This window comes from Bos indicus x Bos taurus, chromosome 15 (assembly GCF_003369695.1).
Source record: "Bos indicus x Bos taurus breed Angus x Brahman F1 hybrid chromosome 15, Bos_hybrid_MaternalHap_v2.0, whole genome shotgun sequence".
NCBI lineage: Eukaryota > Metazoa > Chordata > Mammalia > Artiodactyla > Bovidae > Bos > Bos indicus x Bos taurus.
This window is the reverse complement of record NC_040090.1, coordinates 40770427-40789110: the sequence shown is the minus strand read 5'-3', so window position 1 is coordinate 40789110 and position 18684 is coordinate 40770427. Positions and strand designations below refer to the sequence as shown.

The 18684-nt window shown below is 44.8% G+C and overlaps 1 protein-coding gene across 6 annotated transcripts in view; it reads left to right on the top strand.

Annotated features, from left to right (window-relative positions):
- The window catches only part of SCUBE2 (signal peptide, CUB domain and EGF like domain containing 2), a 68041-nt gene that overhangs the window by 3895 nt on the left and 45462 nt on the right, over positions 1-18684 (top strand). For 5 of the 6 annotated variants that reach the window (XM_027563232.1, XM_027563233.1, XM_027563230.1 and 2 more), the window contains 3 exons: positions 4130-4255; positions 9687-9821; positions 15398-15523. In XM_027563232.1, coding sequence (XP_027419033.1) covers positions 4130-4255; positions 9687-9821; positions 15398-15523 — 387 coding nt within the window. The remainder of the gene's footprint in view (positions 1-4129; positions 4256-9686; positions 9822-15397; positions 15524-18684) is intronic. The other variant, XM_027563229.1, reaches the window with a different exon arrangement.

Sequence of the window (18684 nt, the reverse complement as noted above, 5' to 3'; positions counted from 1 at the left end):
TTATTTTGAACTAATTTTAGACTTCAGAAAATTTGCAAAAATAGTGCAGAATTCTTTACATATGTCTACTACTTATTTTACCCTAGTGTTAGCAACTTACATAACTGCAGGAGCGTATTAAAACCAGGAAATTAACATTGGCACAATATTGTTAACCATATAGACTAACTCAAATGTCACCAGTTTTTTCCTAATGTTCTATTTTTTCCCTTCCAGAATCCGGCTCAAAGTCCCACAGTACACTTAACTGTTGTCTCCTCCTCCCCCTGTGTGACAGCTCCTCAGTCTTTCCTGGTCTTTCTTGACAATGACCCGTAGATGAGTACTGTTCAGTTCTTTTGTTGGTGTTATGTTTCCACATGATAAAAAGTGAGATGGTAGGGACAGACACAATAAGAGAATGTCCTGTGTTTTCTTGTTCTGCATTTGTGATAATACAAAAGTGAAACTTTTGGCAAAGGCTGCTACAGAAGTATTTTCGTGTGCTTTTCAGTGCATCACAGCTGGGGCACACAATGCCACCATGTCCCATTACAGGTGATGTTAATCTTGATCACCTGGTCAAAATGATATATTCTGTGTTTCTCCACTTCAGAGTTTCTTTTTTTCCCCCGTTTCAACAGAGCTATATCTTGAGGCAGGTACTTCCGGCCCATGCTGATATCCTGTTTGTTCTCACATTTCTGTCCGCTGATTTCAGCGCCTCACCGTGGATCTTGCCGGCATCAGTTGTCACTGTGAAGTGTGCCTCTTGGTGGTTTTGTATTTCTCTTGTTCCTTGCACATCTATTAATAGGGTTTCTCTAAGGAAGCTCTGTCCTCATTTCTCATTTATTTAAGCATTGATTTATGTGTTTATGTATGTTATGCCAGTATGGACTCACAGGTATTTATTTAATTATATAGTTGTTTATTTTTGGCTCAAGTTGTTCCAACTGTAGCCATCAGGAGCTCCTTCACATGTCTCCTGTGTCCTGTTGACATGCCCCCATCCTTTTTTGAGAAACTCCTAATTTTCTGATACCACAGAATGCTCCAGCTTCAACCTATATTTTAGCCTCCCTAACCCTAGAATCTGGAGAAGGCAATGGCACCCCACTCCAGTACTCTTGCCTGGAAAATCCCATGGACGGAGGAGCCTGGTAGGCTGCAGTCCATGGGGTCGCTAAGAGTCAGGCACGACTCTTTCATTTTTCACTTTCACGCATTGGAGAAGGAAATGGCAACCCACTCCAGTATTCTTGCCTGGAGAATCCCAGGGACGGAGGAGCCTAGTGGGCTGCCGTCTACGGGGTCGCACAGAGTCAGACACGGCTGAAGCGACTTAGCAGCAGCAGCAGCAGCAACCCTGGAATCAACCACTTCTTCAAGGAGCCCTGGCTTTCCTTTTATTGGGAAATGGTGTATGGAAACCAAGATCTGGATGCTTGATATTTTCATTGTTACTGGGATGTCATTCCTCCTAGGCCCTCTCAGTGGACAGAGCTAGGAAATATATGTATGTATACTAACCCACACATACACACTTAGCTATTTTTATTCCTTTTATCTATGCATTTCTCTATATATTAAAAACAGTGAGTTACACGGATATTTCAGATTCCAAAGCAGTATCACAGGATTATTCTAACCTCTCTCTTGGCTTATTTGTAACTTCTTTCTCTAACAGTGAGAAGCCTGGCTCTCATTATTTGCAATGTATGTATGTTTGTTCAGTCCCAGTATACATATAAAGTATATACAGAATTGCTACTCCATAATCCTGTGGGTAAAACAGATAGAATAATTCGGGTATGGTATTTATATACAACTGTCTTTGTTTTCAGCCTTACAATATCCAGTCAACTTATTACTTTTTGAATTTACTGAGGCTAGTACTTTCCTTCCCCATCCCCTCCAGTGTGGTCGTGTTACTCGTTTATGGTACATTTGGATTCATTTGTTTCTCTCTGTATTCCATTTTTTATCTCCCCTCAGTCCCCACTTCTGCTGCCTGCTTGATGTGTGTGTATGTAAAACATCACCATGGTTCTGAGTCAAAGCTGTACAAAAACCAGAGAAGTGTTACTCCCTCGTCTCGTTCCTATGCTGCTTACATTCCTCATTTCCACGCCTTTTCCCACAAGCACGGGTCACCAATCTCTGTGCTTTCTGGTTTCTCCTTCCTATGTTTCTTTTGTACAAATAAGCAGCTGAATATGTATTTTCTTTTTAACTACTTCACTGAGTTATAATTTACACAGCATAAAATTCACCAATTCTAAGTAATGTACAAATCAGTGATTTCGAGTAAATTAGTTGAGGTGTACAATTACCATGTAATACAGTCTTCAAGTCTTCAAGGTGTCAAACCCATGTCCCCTGCATTGACAGGCAGATTCTTATCCACGACACCAGCAGAGAAGTCCCTGTCTTTTTTATTATAACTGTCTAGGGAGTGTGGAATGGTATCTCGTGATTGTAATTTGAATTTCTCAAATAACTAACGATGTACCTTTTTTATATGCTTATTGTGTTGGAGTGCAGTGTTAGTCACTTAGTCGTGTCCGGCTCTTTGTGACCCCGTGGATTGTAGCCCACCAGACTCCTCTGTCCATGGAATTCTCTAAGCAAGAATACTGGAGTGGGTTGCTGTTTCCTTCTCCAGTGGATCTTCCCAACCCAGGGATCAAAGCTAGGTCTCCTGCATTACAGATTCTTTACCATCTGAGCCAGCGTATTGTCTTTGGTAAAAATGTCTATTCAGATCTCTTGCCCATTCTAAAATTGAGTTGTTTGTCTTATTGAATTATAAGAGTCTTTTATGAGGTATGTGATTGGCAAATTATTTTCTATCAATTTGTGCTTCTCTTCACTTTCTTAATGATGTCTTTTGAAATGTAAAAGTTTTAAATTTCCGCAAAGTCCAATTTATTAATTTTTTAATGTATGGATTTTGTGTTTTGTGATATATTTAAAGTTGTATCTAAAAAAATCTTTACCTAACCCAAGGTCTCAAAGATTTTCTCATAAAACCTTTATATTTTTTTCTCTTAAAAGTTTTCTAGTTTTAGCTCTTACATTTAGGTCTCTGATGCATTTTGTGAGTTTTGTGTATGATATGAAATAAGGGCCTAAGTGAGTCTTTTTTGCATATGGATATCCAGTTGTCTTAGCACCATTTGTTAAAAAGACTATCATTTCTCCCATTAAATTGCCTTAGCATTTTTGCCTAAAATCAAGTGACCATAAATACAAGGTTTATTTCTGGACTCTTGATTCTGTAACAGTGATCTGTTTGCCTGCCTCTATGCCAGTACCACACACTGTCTTGATAACTGTAGCTTTATAGTAAGTGAAAATCCTCCAAATATGTTTTCCTTTTTCAAAATTGTTTTAACTCTTGAGTCTTTTGCATTTCCATGTAAATTTTAAAATAAGCTTGTCTAATTCTGAGAAAAAAAAGCATGTTGGAATTTTATGTGTATTTATATCTCCTTATTTTTTACATGAAGATAACATATGACAAATAATCTTATGCATTTTTATTATTTTTTTTACTTATTAGTATGTTCTAAAAATCACTCCAAATCAGTTTGTAGAAATCTTTTCCCTTGTTTCTTTTTAACAGCTGCACAGTATTCCACCAAGTAAATGCACCTTAATTCTTCAACTACTTGTTATGGACATTTAGGTTTTTTCCAGTATTTTGTAATTACAAATTCTGCAGTGAATAACCTTATGTATATTAATTTTACTGTCGTTGGAGATTCCTAGAAGTGGGATGGCTGGTTAAAAGGTAAATATATATTTCTCTACACTAAAGAAATCATTCTTCGGAAGGAATGATGCTCAAGCTGAAACTCCAGTACTTTGGCCACCTCATGAGAAGAGTTGACTCATTGGAAAAGACTCTGATGCTGGGAGGGATTGGGGGCAGGAGGAGAAGGGGACGACAGAGAATGAGATGGCTGGATGGCATCACTGACTCGTTGGACGTGAGTCTGAGTGAACTCCGGGAGTTGGTGATGGACAGGGAGGCCTGGCGTGCTGCGATTCATGGGGTTGCAAAGAGTTGGACACGACTGAGCGACTGAACTGAACTGAAAGAAATAGTGCCTGTGTGGCTTACTTCTGTTTTACTCCTCAGATATTGATGAATGTGAAAATGAACTCAATGGAGGTTGTGTCCATGACTGTTTGAATATTCCTGGCAATTATCGCTGCACTTGTTTCGATGGCTTCATGCTGGCTCATGATGGTCATAATTGTCTCGGTAAGAAAAACAGATAGAAATGGTAATTATCATTTACCTCCTCTCTAGCACCCCACCCCTTTCTTTTCTTTGACAAAAACATATTCATTAAAAGAAAACTGGGATGATAAACTTTTGTTTTCTGGCTCCCCAGAAATCATACTTCCTAATAGAAAACCAGGGTAAGTATTTTAGTTTTTATGTGATCATTCATAATATAAACCCTCCATTGTCCAAGGAGGTGAGTGGATATTGTCATTAGTACTTACTGACTTTCTGGCATTGACTTGTTACTTATAAGATCTTTAGTCTTGTGTTAAAAGGGTCTTGACTTAAAGCTATTTCTTTAATCCTGTAAATACCTCTATTCCAGAATCATGTAAAACTATTTGTCGTAAATATTCCACATGTGTGCTTGGAGCTCAGCCAGATAGACCCCTCTCTTTTTTCTTAAAAGAGAGAGAAATTCAAACAGAAACCTTCCATTAACATCCTCCTAGTATCCCACAAACCAAAAACATCTGTTAGAGTTTCAGTCTCTGAGTTAGGAACTGCAAAGAGCATTGTTTACATTGGTTCCTTATGCTAGGAATAAAACAGAATTTAAAAATAGCAAGCAGTTGGATAGGGCTGAATGTTGGATGGTCTTAGAAGACGTGGCACACCTGGAAGGCAAGTGTTTATGGTCTGTTTGCACTTGAAGGCTGATGTTAGCAGTAGTACAGAAGGACATCATGGGACTCAGAGGACATCAGATGCCTTTGGCATCAATCCTTCATGTGGTTGACCCACTGATGTCCATTTGGCTAACCAAGAGAAGTTTGAGCCAGGCCCCACCTCTGCGGGAACAGCTAATTCAGATGCTCCCTTGCTGTGCAGTAGAAATGGCCACTTGATCAAATGCTTTGAGATGAGCATGGTGGTGGTGGTGATTTAGTCACCACGTCCAACTCTTGTGATCCCATGATCCTGTGGACTGTACCCTGCCAGGCTCCTCTGTCCATGGGATTTTCCAGGCAAGAATGCTGGAGTGGGTTTCCATTCCCTTCTCTAGGGCATCTTCCCAACCCAGGGATCAAACCTGCGTCTGTCTCCAGCATTCCAGGCAGTCTACTGTATTGCAGGCAGATTCTTTACCGACCGAGCCACTGGGGAAGCCATAAAAGTCACTGAGTGAGTATAGGCCGAACTTGTGTTTTGAGTGTTGCGGGAAGGAGAGTATTTGGGACTTAGGCCTGGTATGACCTTTGTCATGTCACCTGGAGCCCCATCCTGATGTCGACTCTGTCCCTTCCTGTCTGTGTGTGGTATGAGAGGTCCAGCACTGGTTAGACCACTTGGCCTTCCAAGCCTGCAGCTCTCAGGGAGAAGAGATTGAGGGCTGGGAGTCACTAACCCCTCTGCAACTTTCTAGGTCATCAGCACCACAAAAAGACACATTAGAGACACAATCCTGAGAGAAGCAATAAATTGAGATTAATTAAAAATTTAAAAAAAAAAGAAAAAATTATGTTTAGTGTGTAATTTACAGTATGTTTAAAAAAAAAAAAACATTTTCTGGGGAAAATCACTTATTTCCCTTTGATTAGCCAATGGCATGTTGAGGATCTGTAGTTAATGGAAGACCCATTGATCACAGTTGTGCTCAAACTCACAGCCTGGGGAAAGTGTGAACTTCTGAAGAACAACACGCAGAACCTTCCAAGAGTTAAGGACTAAGGACCTTGGGTGGGGTCATTTGGAGTAAAGGCCTGCTCAGAAATCCCGAGGCCCCAAGTTCTTCCTTGCCTGGCTGCTAACTCAGATATTTCAGCAGACTGTTTCCATTTCCCCCTCTCTGGGCTCTCTTTCTGGGTTTGGTAGCAAGAGTCTGCCTTGCAGAAAGGCCCTGAGCATCCACTGAGTACCTCTGAAGGGACTCAGGATTCTATGAAAAGGAAGGCGAGACAAAATACAGTGATACGTGAAGATCAGGGCCAGCACACAGAGAAACCTCTCTGCCGTTTGGACTCAAAAGAGCAGAAGCATTTTGTGACAGGGAAGGAGCTCAGTATCAAAATTTAGGAGTGGCAGTTTCCTGTGTTCTCTTGGATGGCCCCTACCTCTCCTCTGCCCCTAACCCTACACCAGCTGCCGATATATGAGCCAGGATATGCAGAGGACAAACACCACTGAGTTCTGGCTCTCTACCCAGATTGCTCCAGAATCTTGGGTGCCTGTAAGCCTGAAAAACAAAATGTAGCTCTTCCAGACAGCTCACCCCACCTGAATTCCATTTCTGTTTATGGAATAGCTACTAGGTCTTGTAGCCTATTAGCATCGCTTGAAAAGTTTAAAATGACACCAGGTCTCATCCAAGGCTAGTTAGACCAGTGTGGTCCAGATATCAGCATTCTAACCTGCGGCCAGGTTGTGAAACACTGTTTTATGCTCTGAAGAAACTCACCAGCTTAGTGTGCACGTGAACTTTTGTATTAATTCATTCCCTGATAGCTCAATTGGTAAAGAATCCATCTGCAATGTGGGAGACCTGGGTTTGATTCCTGGGTTGGGAAGATCCCTTGGAGAAGGGAAAGGCTACCTACTCCAGTGTTCTTGGGCTTCCCTTGTGGCTCAGCTGATGAAGAATCCACCTGCAATGCGGGAGACATGGGTTTGACTCCTGGGTTGGGAAGATCCCCTGGAGAAGGGAAAGGCTACCTACTCCAGTATTCTGGCCTGGAGAATTCCATGGACTGTATAGTTCATGGGGTTGCATAGAGTTGGACACGACTGAGTGACTTTCACTTTAATCCGAGCGCATCACCCAACTTGATACATTTCTGATTGCTTTGGAGAAAAGGAATAGTGGGTGAAGCATGGGGTAGGGTGGGGCAACTCAGAGCCAGGCCAGGTGTTGGTGCCCAGTCTCTCTGGGCTCACCCCAGTCCTCTCTGCAGGAACAGCCGGGCCAGGTGTGTCCCAGCGTCTCTCACCCTCTGGAATGTGCTCCCTTCACCCTTTGGCACGGAGAAGGGCGAGTTTGTTAGGCTTCAGGGGATGGCTGGAGTCCCATCAGTTTAGAAAGGCATCTGCTGGGTAGTGTGGGAGGACGGATGACTGTAAGATCTGAAGTTTGAAACCAGATAACAGGTATTTAAATGGGAATGTTCTTGTTACAGATGCCCCCAGGAGCTAAGATAGGCACATGGGAAATCAGGGCTGGAGAAAATAAATTGGTTTTTATATTAGCCTTCTCCTCGAGCCTCTATCAGATCTGAGATTTTTCTGGAAGTTTCCTCTTCTTTAGCTTTGATAATGCTATGCTCTTCTTCTTGTTTGTTCATGCATTGAAGAGTTAATATGTGCCTGCAGGTTACAGGGCTATGCTAAATATATATTTTTTAAAACATCTGTCTTCAAGGAGTTTGCAATCTAGTGGATATGGATAAATAAGCAATTCTGAGGAGTCAAAAGGTACAAATTAAAAAAAAAAAGATTTTGAGAATGCATAGCGGTAAGTGTATTGATGGAGCCGTGTACAGGAGTGTGTGTGACTCAGTGGAAGAAAGGTCCTCTAACCTTGCCCTAGGGGCACAGCACTGGGGCAAGGCTCCCTCCCTCCATGCTGATGGCTTCTTTATTGGGGCTCCTGCTCTCTCATCCTGCTACCCTCAGTGTTCTCCAAATTCTTCCTCTGGCTGTCTCCTCTCTCTCCTCTCCTCTCCCTTCCTACACTCCTGTGTTTGACTTGCTCAGCTGCCTCCAGCATATTATCAGGACACCACGAGTAAGTGGTTTTCAGAGCTGTCTTCACACCGGGCTCAGGGTTCCCACAGCCTACTGGATCGAGCCCTGGATGTCAGCATCTCACATGTATCACCTCCCTGCCCTGCTGGGACCAACCAATCTCCACCCCCAGTTCCTCCCCATGTTTCTCAGCCACCTCACCCTATGTCCACATGACACCCTTGTCCACAGTTCTCTTTTATTTCTTCCATCCTAGGCACCCCCTCTGTGGTCCCCTTCTCCTCCTGCCCTCAATCTTTCCCACCATCAGGGTCTTTTCCTGTGAGTTGACTCTTCACATCAGGCAGCTTAAGTATTGGAGCTTCAGCATCAGTCCTTCCAATGAATATTCAGGGTTGATTTCCTTTAGGTCACCAACTCAATGGGCATGAGTTTGAGCAAACTCCAGGAGATAGTGAAGGACAGGGAAGCCTGATGTGCTGCAGTCCATGGGGTTGCAAAGAGTCGGACATGACTGAGCAACTGAACAGCAGCAGGCATCCTCACTGCCAGGCCCCAGGTCAGGTCCCTAGTGGCACCAACCAGGGCTATTTCAGGCACATGTTTGAAGCTGGACTCCCAGGTTTCAATTCTTCCCTTCTCTGAGTGCTGTCTTATCCTTCCCAACATGAGGGGCTGATCGTGTCATCCCAGCTCTGGTGATTTCCAATTGCCTCTCTGATGAAGTGGGAACTTCTTTGCCTGGTATTTAAGGTCCTCTGCAGTGTGACCCCAATTTGTTTTCCCAGCTCTATCTCCTGTAACTTCCCTACCTGTACCATGCTTCAGTCAAATTGAATGACCCACAATTATCTGGACATACTCCATGTCCCCCAGCCTTCCTGCTACACTCAGGCCCTTTCTTCTGCCTCCAGTCCCATCTCCTGATTTATCATTGAAGAAAGACTGCAAGGCTCACGCCTTCATCAGCTTTTCCAAAGAACCCATCCTGAAGCCCACAGCCAGATGTGACCTCTGTCCTCTGTGCCATTTACCTTACCTCACCATTACTCCTTCAGAGTCTCTTCCCCTTTGCTGAAGCGGATGCTCCTAGAGCCAGGGAACTGCATCTTACTCATCTGTGTTTTCGGAGAAGGCGATGGCACCCCACTCCAGTACTCTTGCCGCCCATGGATGGAGGAGCCTGGTAGGCTGCAGTCCATGGGGTCACGAAGAGTCAGACACGATTGAGCGACTTCACTTTCACTTTTCACTTTCATGCATTGGAGAAGGAAATGGCAACCCACTCCAGTGTTCTTGCCTGAAGAATCCCAGGGACGGGGGAGCCTGGTGGGCTGCCGTCTATGGGGTTGCACAGGGTCGGACACGACTGAAGTGACTTAGCAGCAGCAGCAGCATCTGTGTTTTACTGTCTCCTCTAGCGCTGAGCTTTGGAGAGAGAAGGTAAATACTTACTGGACTGATTACCTTGTGTCCAGGGGGACGGCCTGTTTAAGGGAGCCACGGACCTGTGAGGGCTGAAGTTAATTACCTGCGGTCCCACTGGCTTCAATTCTGAGAGCTTCTGTGACACAAGGACCTGAAGAGGGACCTCGTCTCTGCTTAGCAGGAGCCCCTGAGCTGCTGGGCAGTGGGGTGGGGAGTAGGGTGGGGGATGGGAGGTGCTGGGCGGGTGTGTGTGAAGCAGCCCCACACGCAGAGGCTCAGCCTTCTCCCCCCGCAGACGTGGACGAGTGCCTGGAGAACAATGGCGGCTGCCAGCACACCTGCCTCAACGTCATGGGGAGCTACGAGTGCCGCTGCCAGGAGGGCTTTTTCCTGAGTGACAATCAGCACACGTGCATTCACCGCTCAGAAGGTATCTCTGCTCGGCTGGGGGGGCGGGGGGAGGGGCAGCGCCACACCTGAGAGTCCCCCTACCCCAGTGGCTCTAGAGGGAAAGCATGCCATGTGTAAAGTCTGGAGGCCTGACAGGCAGGGTATTTCAGCTTCACCTTCCTCACTGGCAAAATGAGGGAGTTGGTCTGGGTGAGTTCTGAGGTCTCTTCAGACTCTCACAGTTGCTGATTCTAATCTCTAAATAGACACATGACACATTTCAAACATGAGGATGTCTCAGAAGAAATGATGATCTGCCAAGTTTTTGGAAAAGGTGCTGCAAAGCACAGCCGGCTTTTTCAAAGTGCAAGCCCGCTCTTCGTGGGGAGGGAGGGAGGGGCTGGAGCCTTCCCGTGGAGACTCAGTAAATGGCCCTGTTTTCAGCAAGAGCGGGCCTTCCCTGTATTTTGTATTTTTGAACTCTGACCTCTGGGATTCCAGGGGGCAGGTGGACCCCTTCCCCAGACTGGGGGGGGTCCTCTATTTTAGGGTTTCCTTCACCCATATTGCCATTCACCATTTCTCCATAAATTTGCAGAAAACTCTCCTCTGATGGCTTTCGTTCTCTCTGCTTTGTGTGTATACCTATTTTCTTTTTCTGTTAGTTCAGTGGACTGTGAGGAGGGAGAGGCATTAACTTCTTGTGGCCAACCAACCATTTTTAACTCAATGATGTGGTTTTAATCCTTCCCTGCTCTTTCTTAAGCCACAGAACCACACTTTGATGGCGGTATGTCTCCCATGGTTGCTCGTGCCTGTTTTTAAGGGAAGTGCTCCAAATACTAGACTATTAACTCCTTTGTGCTGCTTGTTCATCCTCATAAGTTAAAATGAGGTGATTTTCAGTTTTTCTACTATTTAATCACAAGATTTATAGATTTATTATTTTAATTGTGGTGGTTTTAGTAATTTTTCAAGGGTTTCTTTGTGGAAGATGATTTTTGCCTCATTTTCCAAGAATGATGGCTCCTTCCTTAGCCCTCACCAGCAGGCCTGTTTGGGTACTAAGAAGAGGAGTCAGAGAAATGGGGAGTCGGATGCTCTTATCCCCCAGCTTGCTTACTGTCAGAGTGTGAGCTGGTTACTCATAGCCCCTGGCTCTAATCAGGTGATCTCTTATCTCGTTTAGGTGTAGCCCTTGACTGAGTAGCAGGTTTGATTTTCGTTTTCCCTGTGGGGTTCTCTGGACTCTTCCATGAGCTGTACCTCTTGTCCGAGGCTGAATTAAGATGCCAGCAGCACGAGGATGATCCTGATCTCAGGGCCCCTCCCCTTTGGTTGCTCAAAGCTGCTTCCTGGAAAGTCCCTCTGGCTTCCACTTCAGGTGGCAGGAGGTAGAGCTACTGGTCCTGTAGGTAGAGCTGTGATTGAACACCCCCAGTATGGGTCCCACCTCTCGTGAAGCCACTGGCAGTGATTAAGACCTTCTCTTACCCTCACTCCTCCAGAGCAGTGATTCAGCCCCTTTCTCCTGTCCCCAAGTCCCCAGACTGATGACAGACACAGGCTCCTCAGACTGCAAGACCATAAGAGCAGTTCCTTTCCACAGTCTGTGTTTTCTAAATTTTTTATGATTCAGACATTCTTAGAACCCCTAAAGAGTATTTAAAATGAGGATATTTGTTTGGGGCTAAAACCCAAGTCCAAGTATTGGAGTTGTGATCTGGAAGCACTCTGTGATTTTCTGTTGTGTTTCAACCTGGCTGCTGGGTGAATTCATGGTGGCGTGAGCCCACAGATTAGAGCAGTTTGCAGCTGCCCACTTCCATTGTAGGGTTTTAACTCTCCAAATAGAGCCAGCGGTAAACAGTATTCCTCTAGGATGCCCTCCTTGAAGTGCACATTAAACTCCTGAAATCTATATTAAAATAGGCTTTAAAACCCACAGCTGATCCTTTAAAAATGGTTGAAAGAAGGTAAACACTGCAAGCTAGTATTTTCTAGAGTCACCAATGTTGTTATTAATAATTATATGCTAAATGTTCTTTAATATAAGGGATCATACTAGTTAACTCTGAGAGAAACTCAAGCTATTTGTGTGTGTTTTTTTCATCCTTAGAGACCCCAAAGTTCTGGTAAAGAGACTGTGTGTTTTCACCCATGTAATGGGGGTAGGCTGGAGAGAGACACATGGCCCCAGCCTGCCTTTGTCCCTATTCATGGGTGCTCAGGCTCTCAAAATGAGCATTCCTCTTTTGTTTTGTCCGCTCTGAGAATATTTCTAGATGTTTGCACCGCTGCCTTTTTAGAGTAGTGGGCAAGGTGGCAGGTTAGTGAGTAACGGGCCATGCTGTTAGCAGGATCTGTTTCTTCCTTTTCTTGCCCTATTTGCAAGGCTTATTTTTATTCAGTTCCCAATAATATACTTCAGTGAGACCCTGGGCCAGGGGTCCCCCAGAATGGGATATTTCTCAGGTTTCTGAGCTGTTTCCTCCCTGGGAACTAACAGTCCTAAACATAACTGTCCAGGCAGTTTCTGGGATAGCCAGGACCCTAGCTGGGTCCTCCAGTTTGGACCAGTCCATCTGCCTGCCCTAGCAGTGGCCTTGTTTTGAGTCAGGGTACTCTGAAAAGCCTCGGGGGCCCCTCTTAAAAAGCCCTTAGCATTTCCAGAGCCATTTAAACCTTCAGTGTCTTCTGGTAACTTTAGGTCTTGCTTGGTATGATGTGACATCAGGGGGCAACTTCTTTGTGCATCCTCATGGTATCTGGTGCACAGTCAGTTCTTACAAAGTATTTCTTGTGCAAATGAATTGCTCTGAGAAGCAGTAAAGGTCACTTTGCAAACATCTTAACAGACTTGTAAATGAAATGCAAAAGAAAAAGAGGGAGAAGCAGCTGATTTGTATGGGAATGTGCTTTGGGGTACTTCCCCTCACTTCCGACCCTGGGAACCATCTTGTGCGGCCCAGCATCAGAAACATCGGGAAGCAGCCGGCATGAGATATTGAGGATAGTCTCCTGGAGGGAAGGAAAATGATGTTTCTACTGCTGCCTTTTCTTGGGCACTTTACATTTACCACTAGATGCTCCTGGAGCCTGTTAGTGTAAATGCCCTGCTGATCCAAGAACAACTGTAATGCTGGGTGGGCCTTCTTTGGAGGACAGGATGCTTCCTGGAGGCATCTCCCACCTCCTGTGCCATCTTAGTACTGGGAGAAAATAATGTCTTCAGAAATCACCGGCCCAAGCCAAGAGAGAGCTCCCCCCTGACCCAGTGCAAGCTTCTTTCTGTGTTAATTGACAGCAGGCCTTGGCACAGATGAATGGATCCCAACCACCTCCAGCAGATTGAGTGCTGGAGCTCAAACAGCTCATAACTGTCAGATAAAAAACAAGAAGGTTTTAAGAGAATGTGAGATGTATTAGCTGTTGCCCTCTCTTTTGGAATAGAAATGACATCTGTTTGTATTAAAACAATCATTCCAGTTAAGCATAGACCCATGGGTCCCATGGTGAGATTTGGAGAGAAATGACTTTTGACTTAATTAGAACCAATTGGCTAAGGTTTTAGGGGCACAATACAGAGCAGTATTGGATCCTGGAGAACTCGAATGAAAGCTTTTTGTACTCATGTTAAAAGAGTGCCACTTCCAGTATTAGAAAATGTCTTGTCAGTGGAGAATCAATGAGAACCAAATCCCTACTCTTAAAAATGTTTTAGAGTTACATTGCACAAATGCAAAAAACCATCACATGAATACATACCTATTTAGTTCAGTTCAGTCGCTCAGTCGTGTCTGACTCTTTGCAACCCAATGGACTGCAGCATGCCAGGCTTCCCTCTCCATCACCAACTCCCGGAGCTTGCTCAAACTGATGTTCATCGAGTTGGTGATGCCATTCAACCATCTCATCCTCTGTTGTCCCCTTCTTCTCCTGCCTTCAATCTTTCCCAGCATCAGGGTCTTTTCTAATGAGTCAGTTCTTTGCAACAGGTGGCCAAAGTATTGGCACTTCAGCTTCAGCATCAGTCCTTCCAATGAATATTCAGGACTGATTTCCTTTAGGATGGACTGGTTGGATCTCCTTGCAGTCCAAGGGACTCTCAAGAGTCTTCTCTAACACCACAGTGCAAAAGCATCAATTCTTCGGTGCTCAGCTTTCTTTATGGTCCAATTCTTACATCCATACATGACTACTGGAAAAACCACAGCTTTGACTATATGGACCTTTGTCGGTAAAGTAATGTCTCGGCTTTTTAATATGCTGTCTAGGTCGGTCGTAGCTTTTCTTCCAAGGAGCAAGCATCTTTTAATTTCATGGCTGCAGTTACCATCTTCAGTGATTTTGGAGCCCAAGAAAATAAAGTCTCTTACTGAACCCCATGAACAGTATGAATAAGAAAAAAAGATATGACATACCTATTAATGTTGTGCAAACCAGGGAGAGGTTTTGAGAATACTCTTGGGTGTGATAACAGTTCCTGCAGAGTGCTAGGATGTGGCAGAGTCCTAAAGAATTGGTACTGAGAAGAGGCATGATGCTGGCAAACCACACAGATGTCTGCTTTGCTGCAACCCCATCAATTAGATAGATGCATGCTAAACCATCGAGGAAAATAACTCCCTTCCCACCATATTTACCACAAGATCAGGCCTAATGAAAATTACAGTTTACCTGGGAGGGATTTAACAGCAGCTCAAGGAAACCACATATATGAGGTCTCTCTCTGTTCTTTCTGCTGTTGACCTCTGAGCCTGCTGAGGGAGGGCCCAGGAACTAACTGAAGGAGGTCACATAAGACAGGTCCCTGGCAGATGTCCACGGGGTGATGCCAAAATACAGAAGTAATCACAGTCACCTCCAGAGTGTGGATTTGGTGGGGGTAGAGAGGAGGGTTGAAATTTTCTGAAAATCATCTGCGAGAATATATGAAAAGGAGGACTTCCCTGGTTAAGACTGTGCTCCAAATGCAGCGGGCTTGGGTTGAATCCCCGGTCAGGGACCTAAGATCCCACACACCATAGAGCATGGTGCTCCCCTGCCCCCCAAAAAGAATCTGTGAAAAGGTTGAGAATCTTCACCTGTCTATCTGCAGATTTTTGTAGAGAGATTCTCCTTTTCTGTTTGCATTCTTGATCAGCGTGGGTAAAAGCATGGCAGAGGTAAGATTTCCTGGGGTCCACAGGCTCTGATTCCACACCCAACAGAGAGCTCCTAGTGGTACTTCTTTTTTTAAGTTTTTTGATCACACCACGTGGGATCTTAGTTCCCTGACCAGAGATTGAACCCAGGCCCTCTGCAGTGAAAGCGTGGAGTCCTAACCACTGGACTGCGAGGGAATTCCCTTCTGGTGGGTACTTTTTTCTAAGTGTATTGAGTAGGCTCCTATCTCTTTTGGAGAATTGAAACATCCTATGTTTTGGGTGACATAAGAAAATTTTCGTATCTCTGTTAACTGGCTTGATATGAATGACATATTCTTGTAAAACGTGGGGCTGATGGACACCCAGGCAGGCAGGTTTGTGGCCCGCCTGCCAGCCCCTCCAGATACTCCGGGGCTCTGGATTCTGGTGCAACCTGGTCATCGGCTGCATGCCGCTGTTTTTGCAGAGGGTCTGAGCTGCATGAATAAGAATCACGGCTGTAGTCACATCTGCATGGAGGCCCCGAAGGGCAGTGTCGCCTGCGAGTGCAGGCCAGGCTTTGAGCTGGCCAAGAACCAGAGAGACTGCATCTGTAAGTACAGACTGGTACCCCGCCCATCCCTGCACCCTGGGAACCCCAAGCCATCCTACCCCAGAGGTTGTCTTGTGCAGCCCAGCATCAGAAACATCAGGGAAGGCAGCTGGCGTGGGATACAGAGAATAGTCTCCTGTAGGGAAGGACAATGATGTTTCTAAAGGGACCAGTCAGAAGGAGCTCACACTCAGGAGTGAGGAATGTGAATGCTGGGACACAGGTCTCCCTCTTTTCATGGAATAAAATAAAATTTCCTCATTTGGCAACTCTTTGATACCCGCTTCCTGCTTCTTGTACAAGCCTCACCGACCTCCTTTCTCCAAACACCAAACTCCTTGCTTTTGGAAGATAGTTCCCATTCTTTCATGCCTTCAAGGCTTTTCCACGCCCTCCTCCCTTCCTGGCTTGGTGAATTCTCACTCAATATTTATTTACTTATTTTTGGCTGTGCTGGGTCTTTCTCTAGTTGTGACGAGCAGAGGCTAACTCTTCTTTGTGGTGCTCGGGCTTCTCATTGCAGAGGCTTCTCTTGTTACAGAGCACCGGGCTCCAGGGTGCACAGCCTTCAATAGTTGCAGCACCATGTGGGATCTTCCCAGACCAGGCATTGAACTTGTGTCCCCTACATTGGCAGGTGGATTCTTATCCACTGTACCACCAGAAAAGTCCTCACTCAATTTTTAATATCCTGCCTAACTTCTAATAATGAAAAAGATAATAGGTACTTTGGGAGGGCATTTAATATGTGCAAAGGCTTATCTAAAGAGGTGCCATATTCCATTTAATTCTTACAGGCATCACCTTATGAGCCAAGTTGAGAAAATTGTGGAGAAGGTAAAGCTATAAGGTCACAGAGGGAGCAGGTGGCAAATGTAGGATTCACACATAGATCTAGCCTGACTGTAAGGCTTGTGCTCCTAATCACCATGCTACACGACCTCAGAGGCAGTCCCCGATGGCCTCAGACAAGGCCGCCAGTTGGTATTTTGCCTCCCGCAGTGTTGTTTATTCCTCAGTTATAGCACGTGGCTCTGTGGGTTGACTTGTATGTTTATGTGTTTGTTCCCCCAGCTATGAACCTCTCCAAGTCAGGGATTTTGTCTTATTTTTGCCTCTTGGTCTTGTCCTGGATGTGTTCAATACACATTTATGTAATGGATGAGTCAGTACATGGTGTACACAGTCCAGATGCAGCTGCCTCGGGATGAAGAAACACAATAATAGCTCCGACGGATAACAGGAAACGACCACCATTAAAGGTGTTTCTAAACCACTATTTATGCCAGAGGAAACAGTGAGGGTTTCCTTTTAGGAACTCTTCCCAAAGTCATTGGGCTTCCGTGGTGGTTCAGCTGGTAAAGAACCCGCCTGCTAATGCAGGAGATACATGAGATGTGGGTTCCCTCCCTGGAGGAGAAAATGGCAACCCACTCCAATATTCTTGCTTGGAAAATTCCATAGAGGAGCCTGGTGGGCTGCAGTCCGTGGGGTCTCAAAGAGTTGAACATGACTGAGTGAACATGCACCTCTATTACATTTTGGGGTTTCTCAGGTGGCTCAGTGGGTGAAGAATCTTCTTGCAAATGCAGGACATGCAGGAGTCATGGATTCGATCCCTGGGTCAGGAAGATGCCCTGGAGAAGGGCATGGCAACCCGCTCTGGTATTCTTGCCTGGAGAATCCCTTGGACAGAGGAGCCTGGCGGGCTACAGTCCATAGGGTTGAAAAGAGTTGGACACGACTGAAGTGACTGAGCATGCACGCAGCATGCCCAAAGTCACGGACCTTCTAGAAGATGCCTGCAGTTTGCTAGGGTTGGTTGTTTACAGTGAGTAGACCTCCGTGGTTAAGAGATGGAGAGACAGGGACTTCCAGTGGTGGAAGCCACTGGACAGGTGGTCCAGTGGCTGAAACTCCACACTCCCAATGCAGGGGGCCCAGGTTTGATTCCTGGTTGGGGAACTAGATCCCACATGCCACTACTAAGACCTGGTGCAGCCAAATAAATAAATATTAAAAAAAAAATAGAGACAGACAGTTTTGCTGGTGAGACTTCTCTCTGATACCTCCATCACAAAGCAGAGCACGGCCTCATAGCCTGACAATCTAGGGCTTATGCCACCATCACCATCAGCAGGTTCTGACAGCCTCACAAGCCCCTAAAAGTGGGACTGGCTACAGCTATCCTCAAAAAGAAGACCCAGGTCTCTGCAGGAGACTCACCTGTGGATGAGATTCAGCATTTTACAGCCTTTCAGGAGCCAGTAGACTACCTGAGAGTTTATTTGTAAAGATTTAAAATGTTTTAAAGATATCATTGCTCAAATAATACCATAAGATTATATTCAGATAATATTATAAAACTTAAAATAATAAAAAAACCCCCAGAATTTCACCACATAATCCAGCTGTTTTGCTTTTCTCATATTCCTATTTAGTTGTTGATATGCATATGCAATTATTACACAGCTATAATCACAGAACATTTTCTTTCTCACAGCACAAATTTAGTTCTTTTAAATTAAAAAATTAAAAGTGGCTGTATAAGAATTTAAACAGTCCAAAGAAACATATAGCCCTCCCCCACTCCCATTTCCTTTGCCAGAGGTAACCACTGTTCAGTTTGATGAATAGATAGTTTTGTGGTTGGCTTTCTTCCCCTCCTTGGCTTGTTATCAATGTGTTCATACACAGTCTTTGTAATTATTGGTTAATGTTGCATTAACTGTGCGCGAAGAGTCATCATTTCCTCTGATTACCCTCCCTTCTAACTAATCAGATATAATCTGATGAGAGAAATCCTAACATATACGTATAAATTAAATACCATCTGTTCCAGACATAAAACGTGATAACATTTCCAAATGTCCCAGTACTTCTTCTGATAGAGCAGAGCACTAGTTTAGAATCCTTTGGTATCATTTCCTTTAAATGGTGAAAATCTCCCTTCACCTTCACATCTCTGTCTTCCTATGCAGTGTTGCTCAGATCTGTCATTCAGCATTTCTACAAGTCTTATTGTGACTGCTTGCTCACATAGACAGGGATATGGACTGAGTCAAGGGTCTTTTACGCACAGTCCCTAGTACACGCTAGGTGCCTAAAGACCTCCTGAATGAGAATCAGAGCTCTTTTGGAGGAAACAAAGCGCCAGGTGT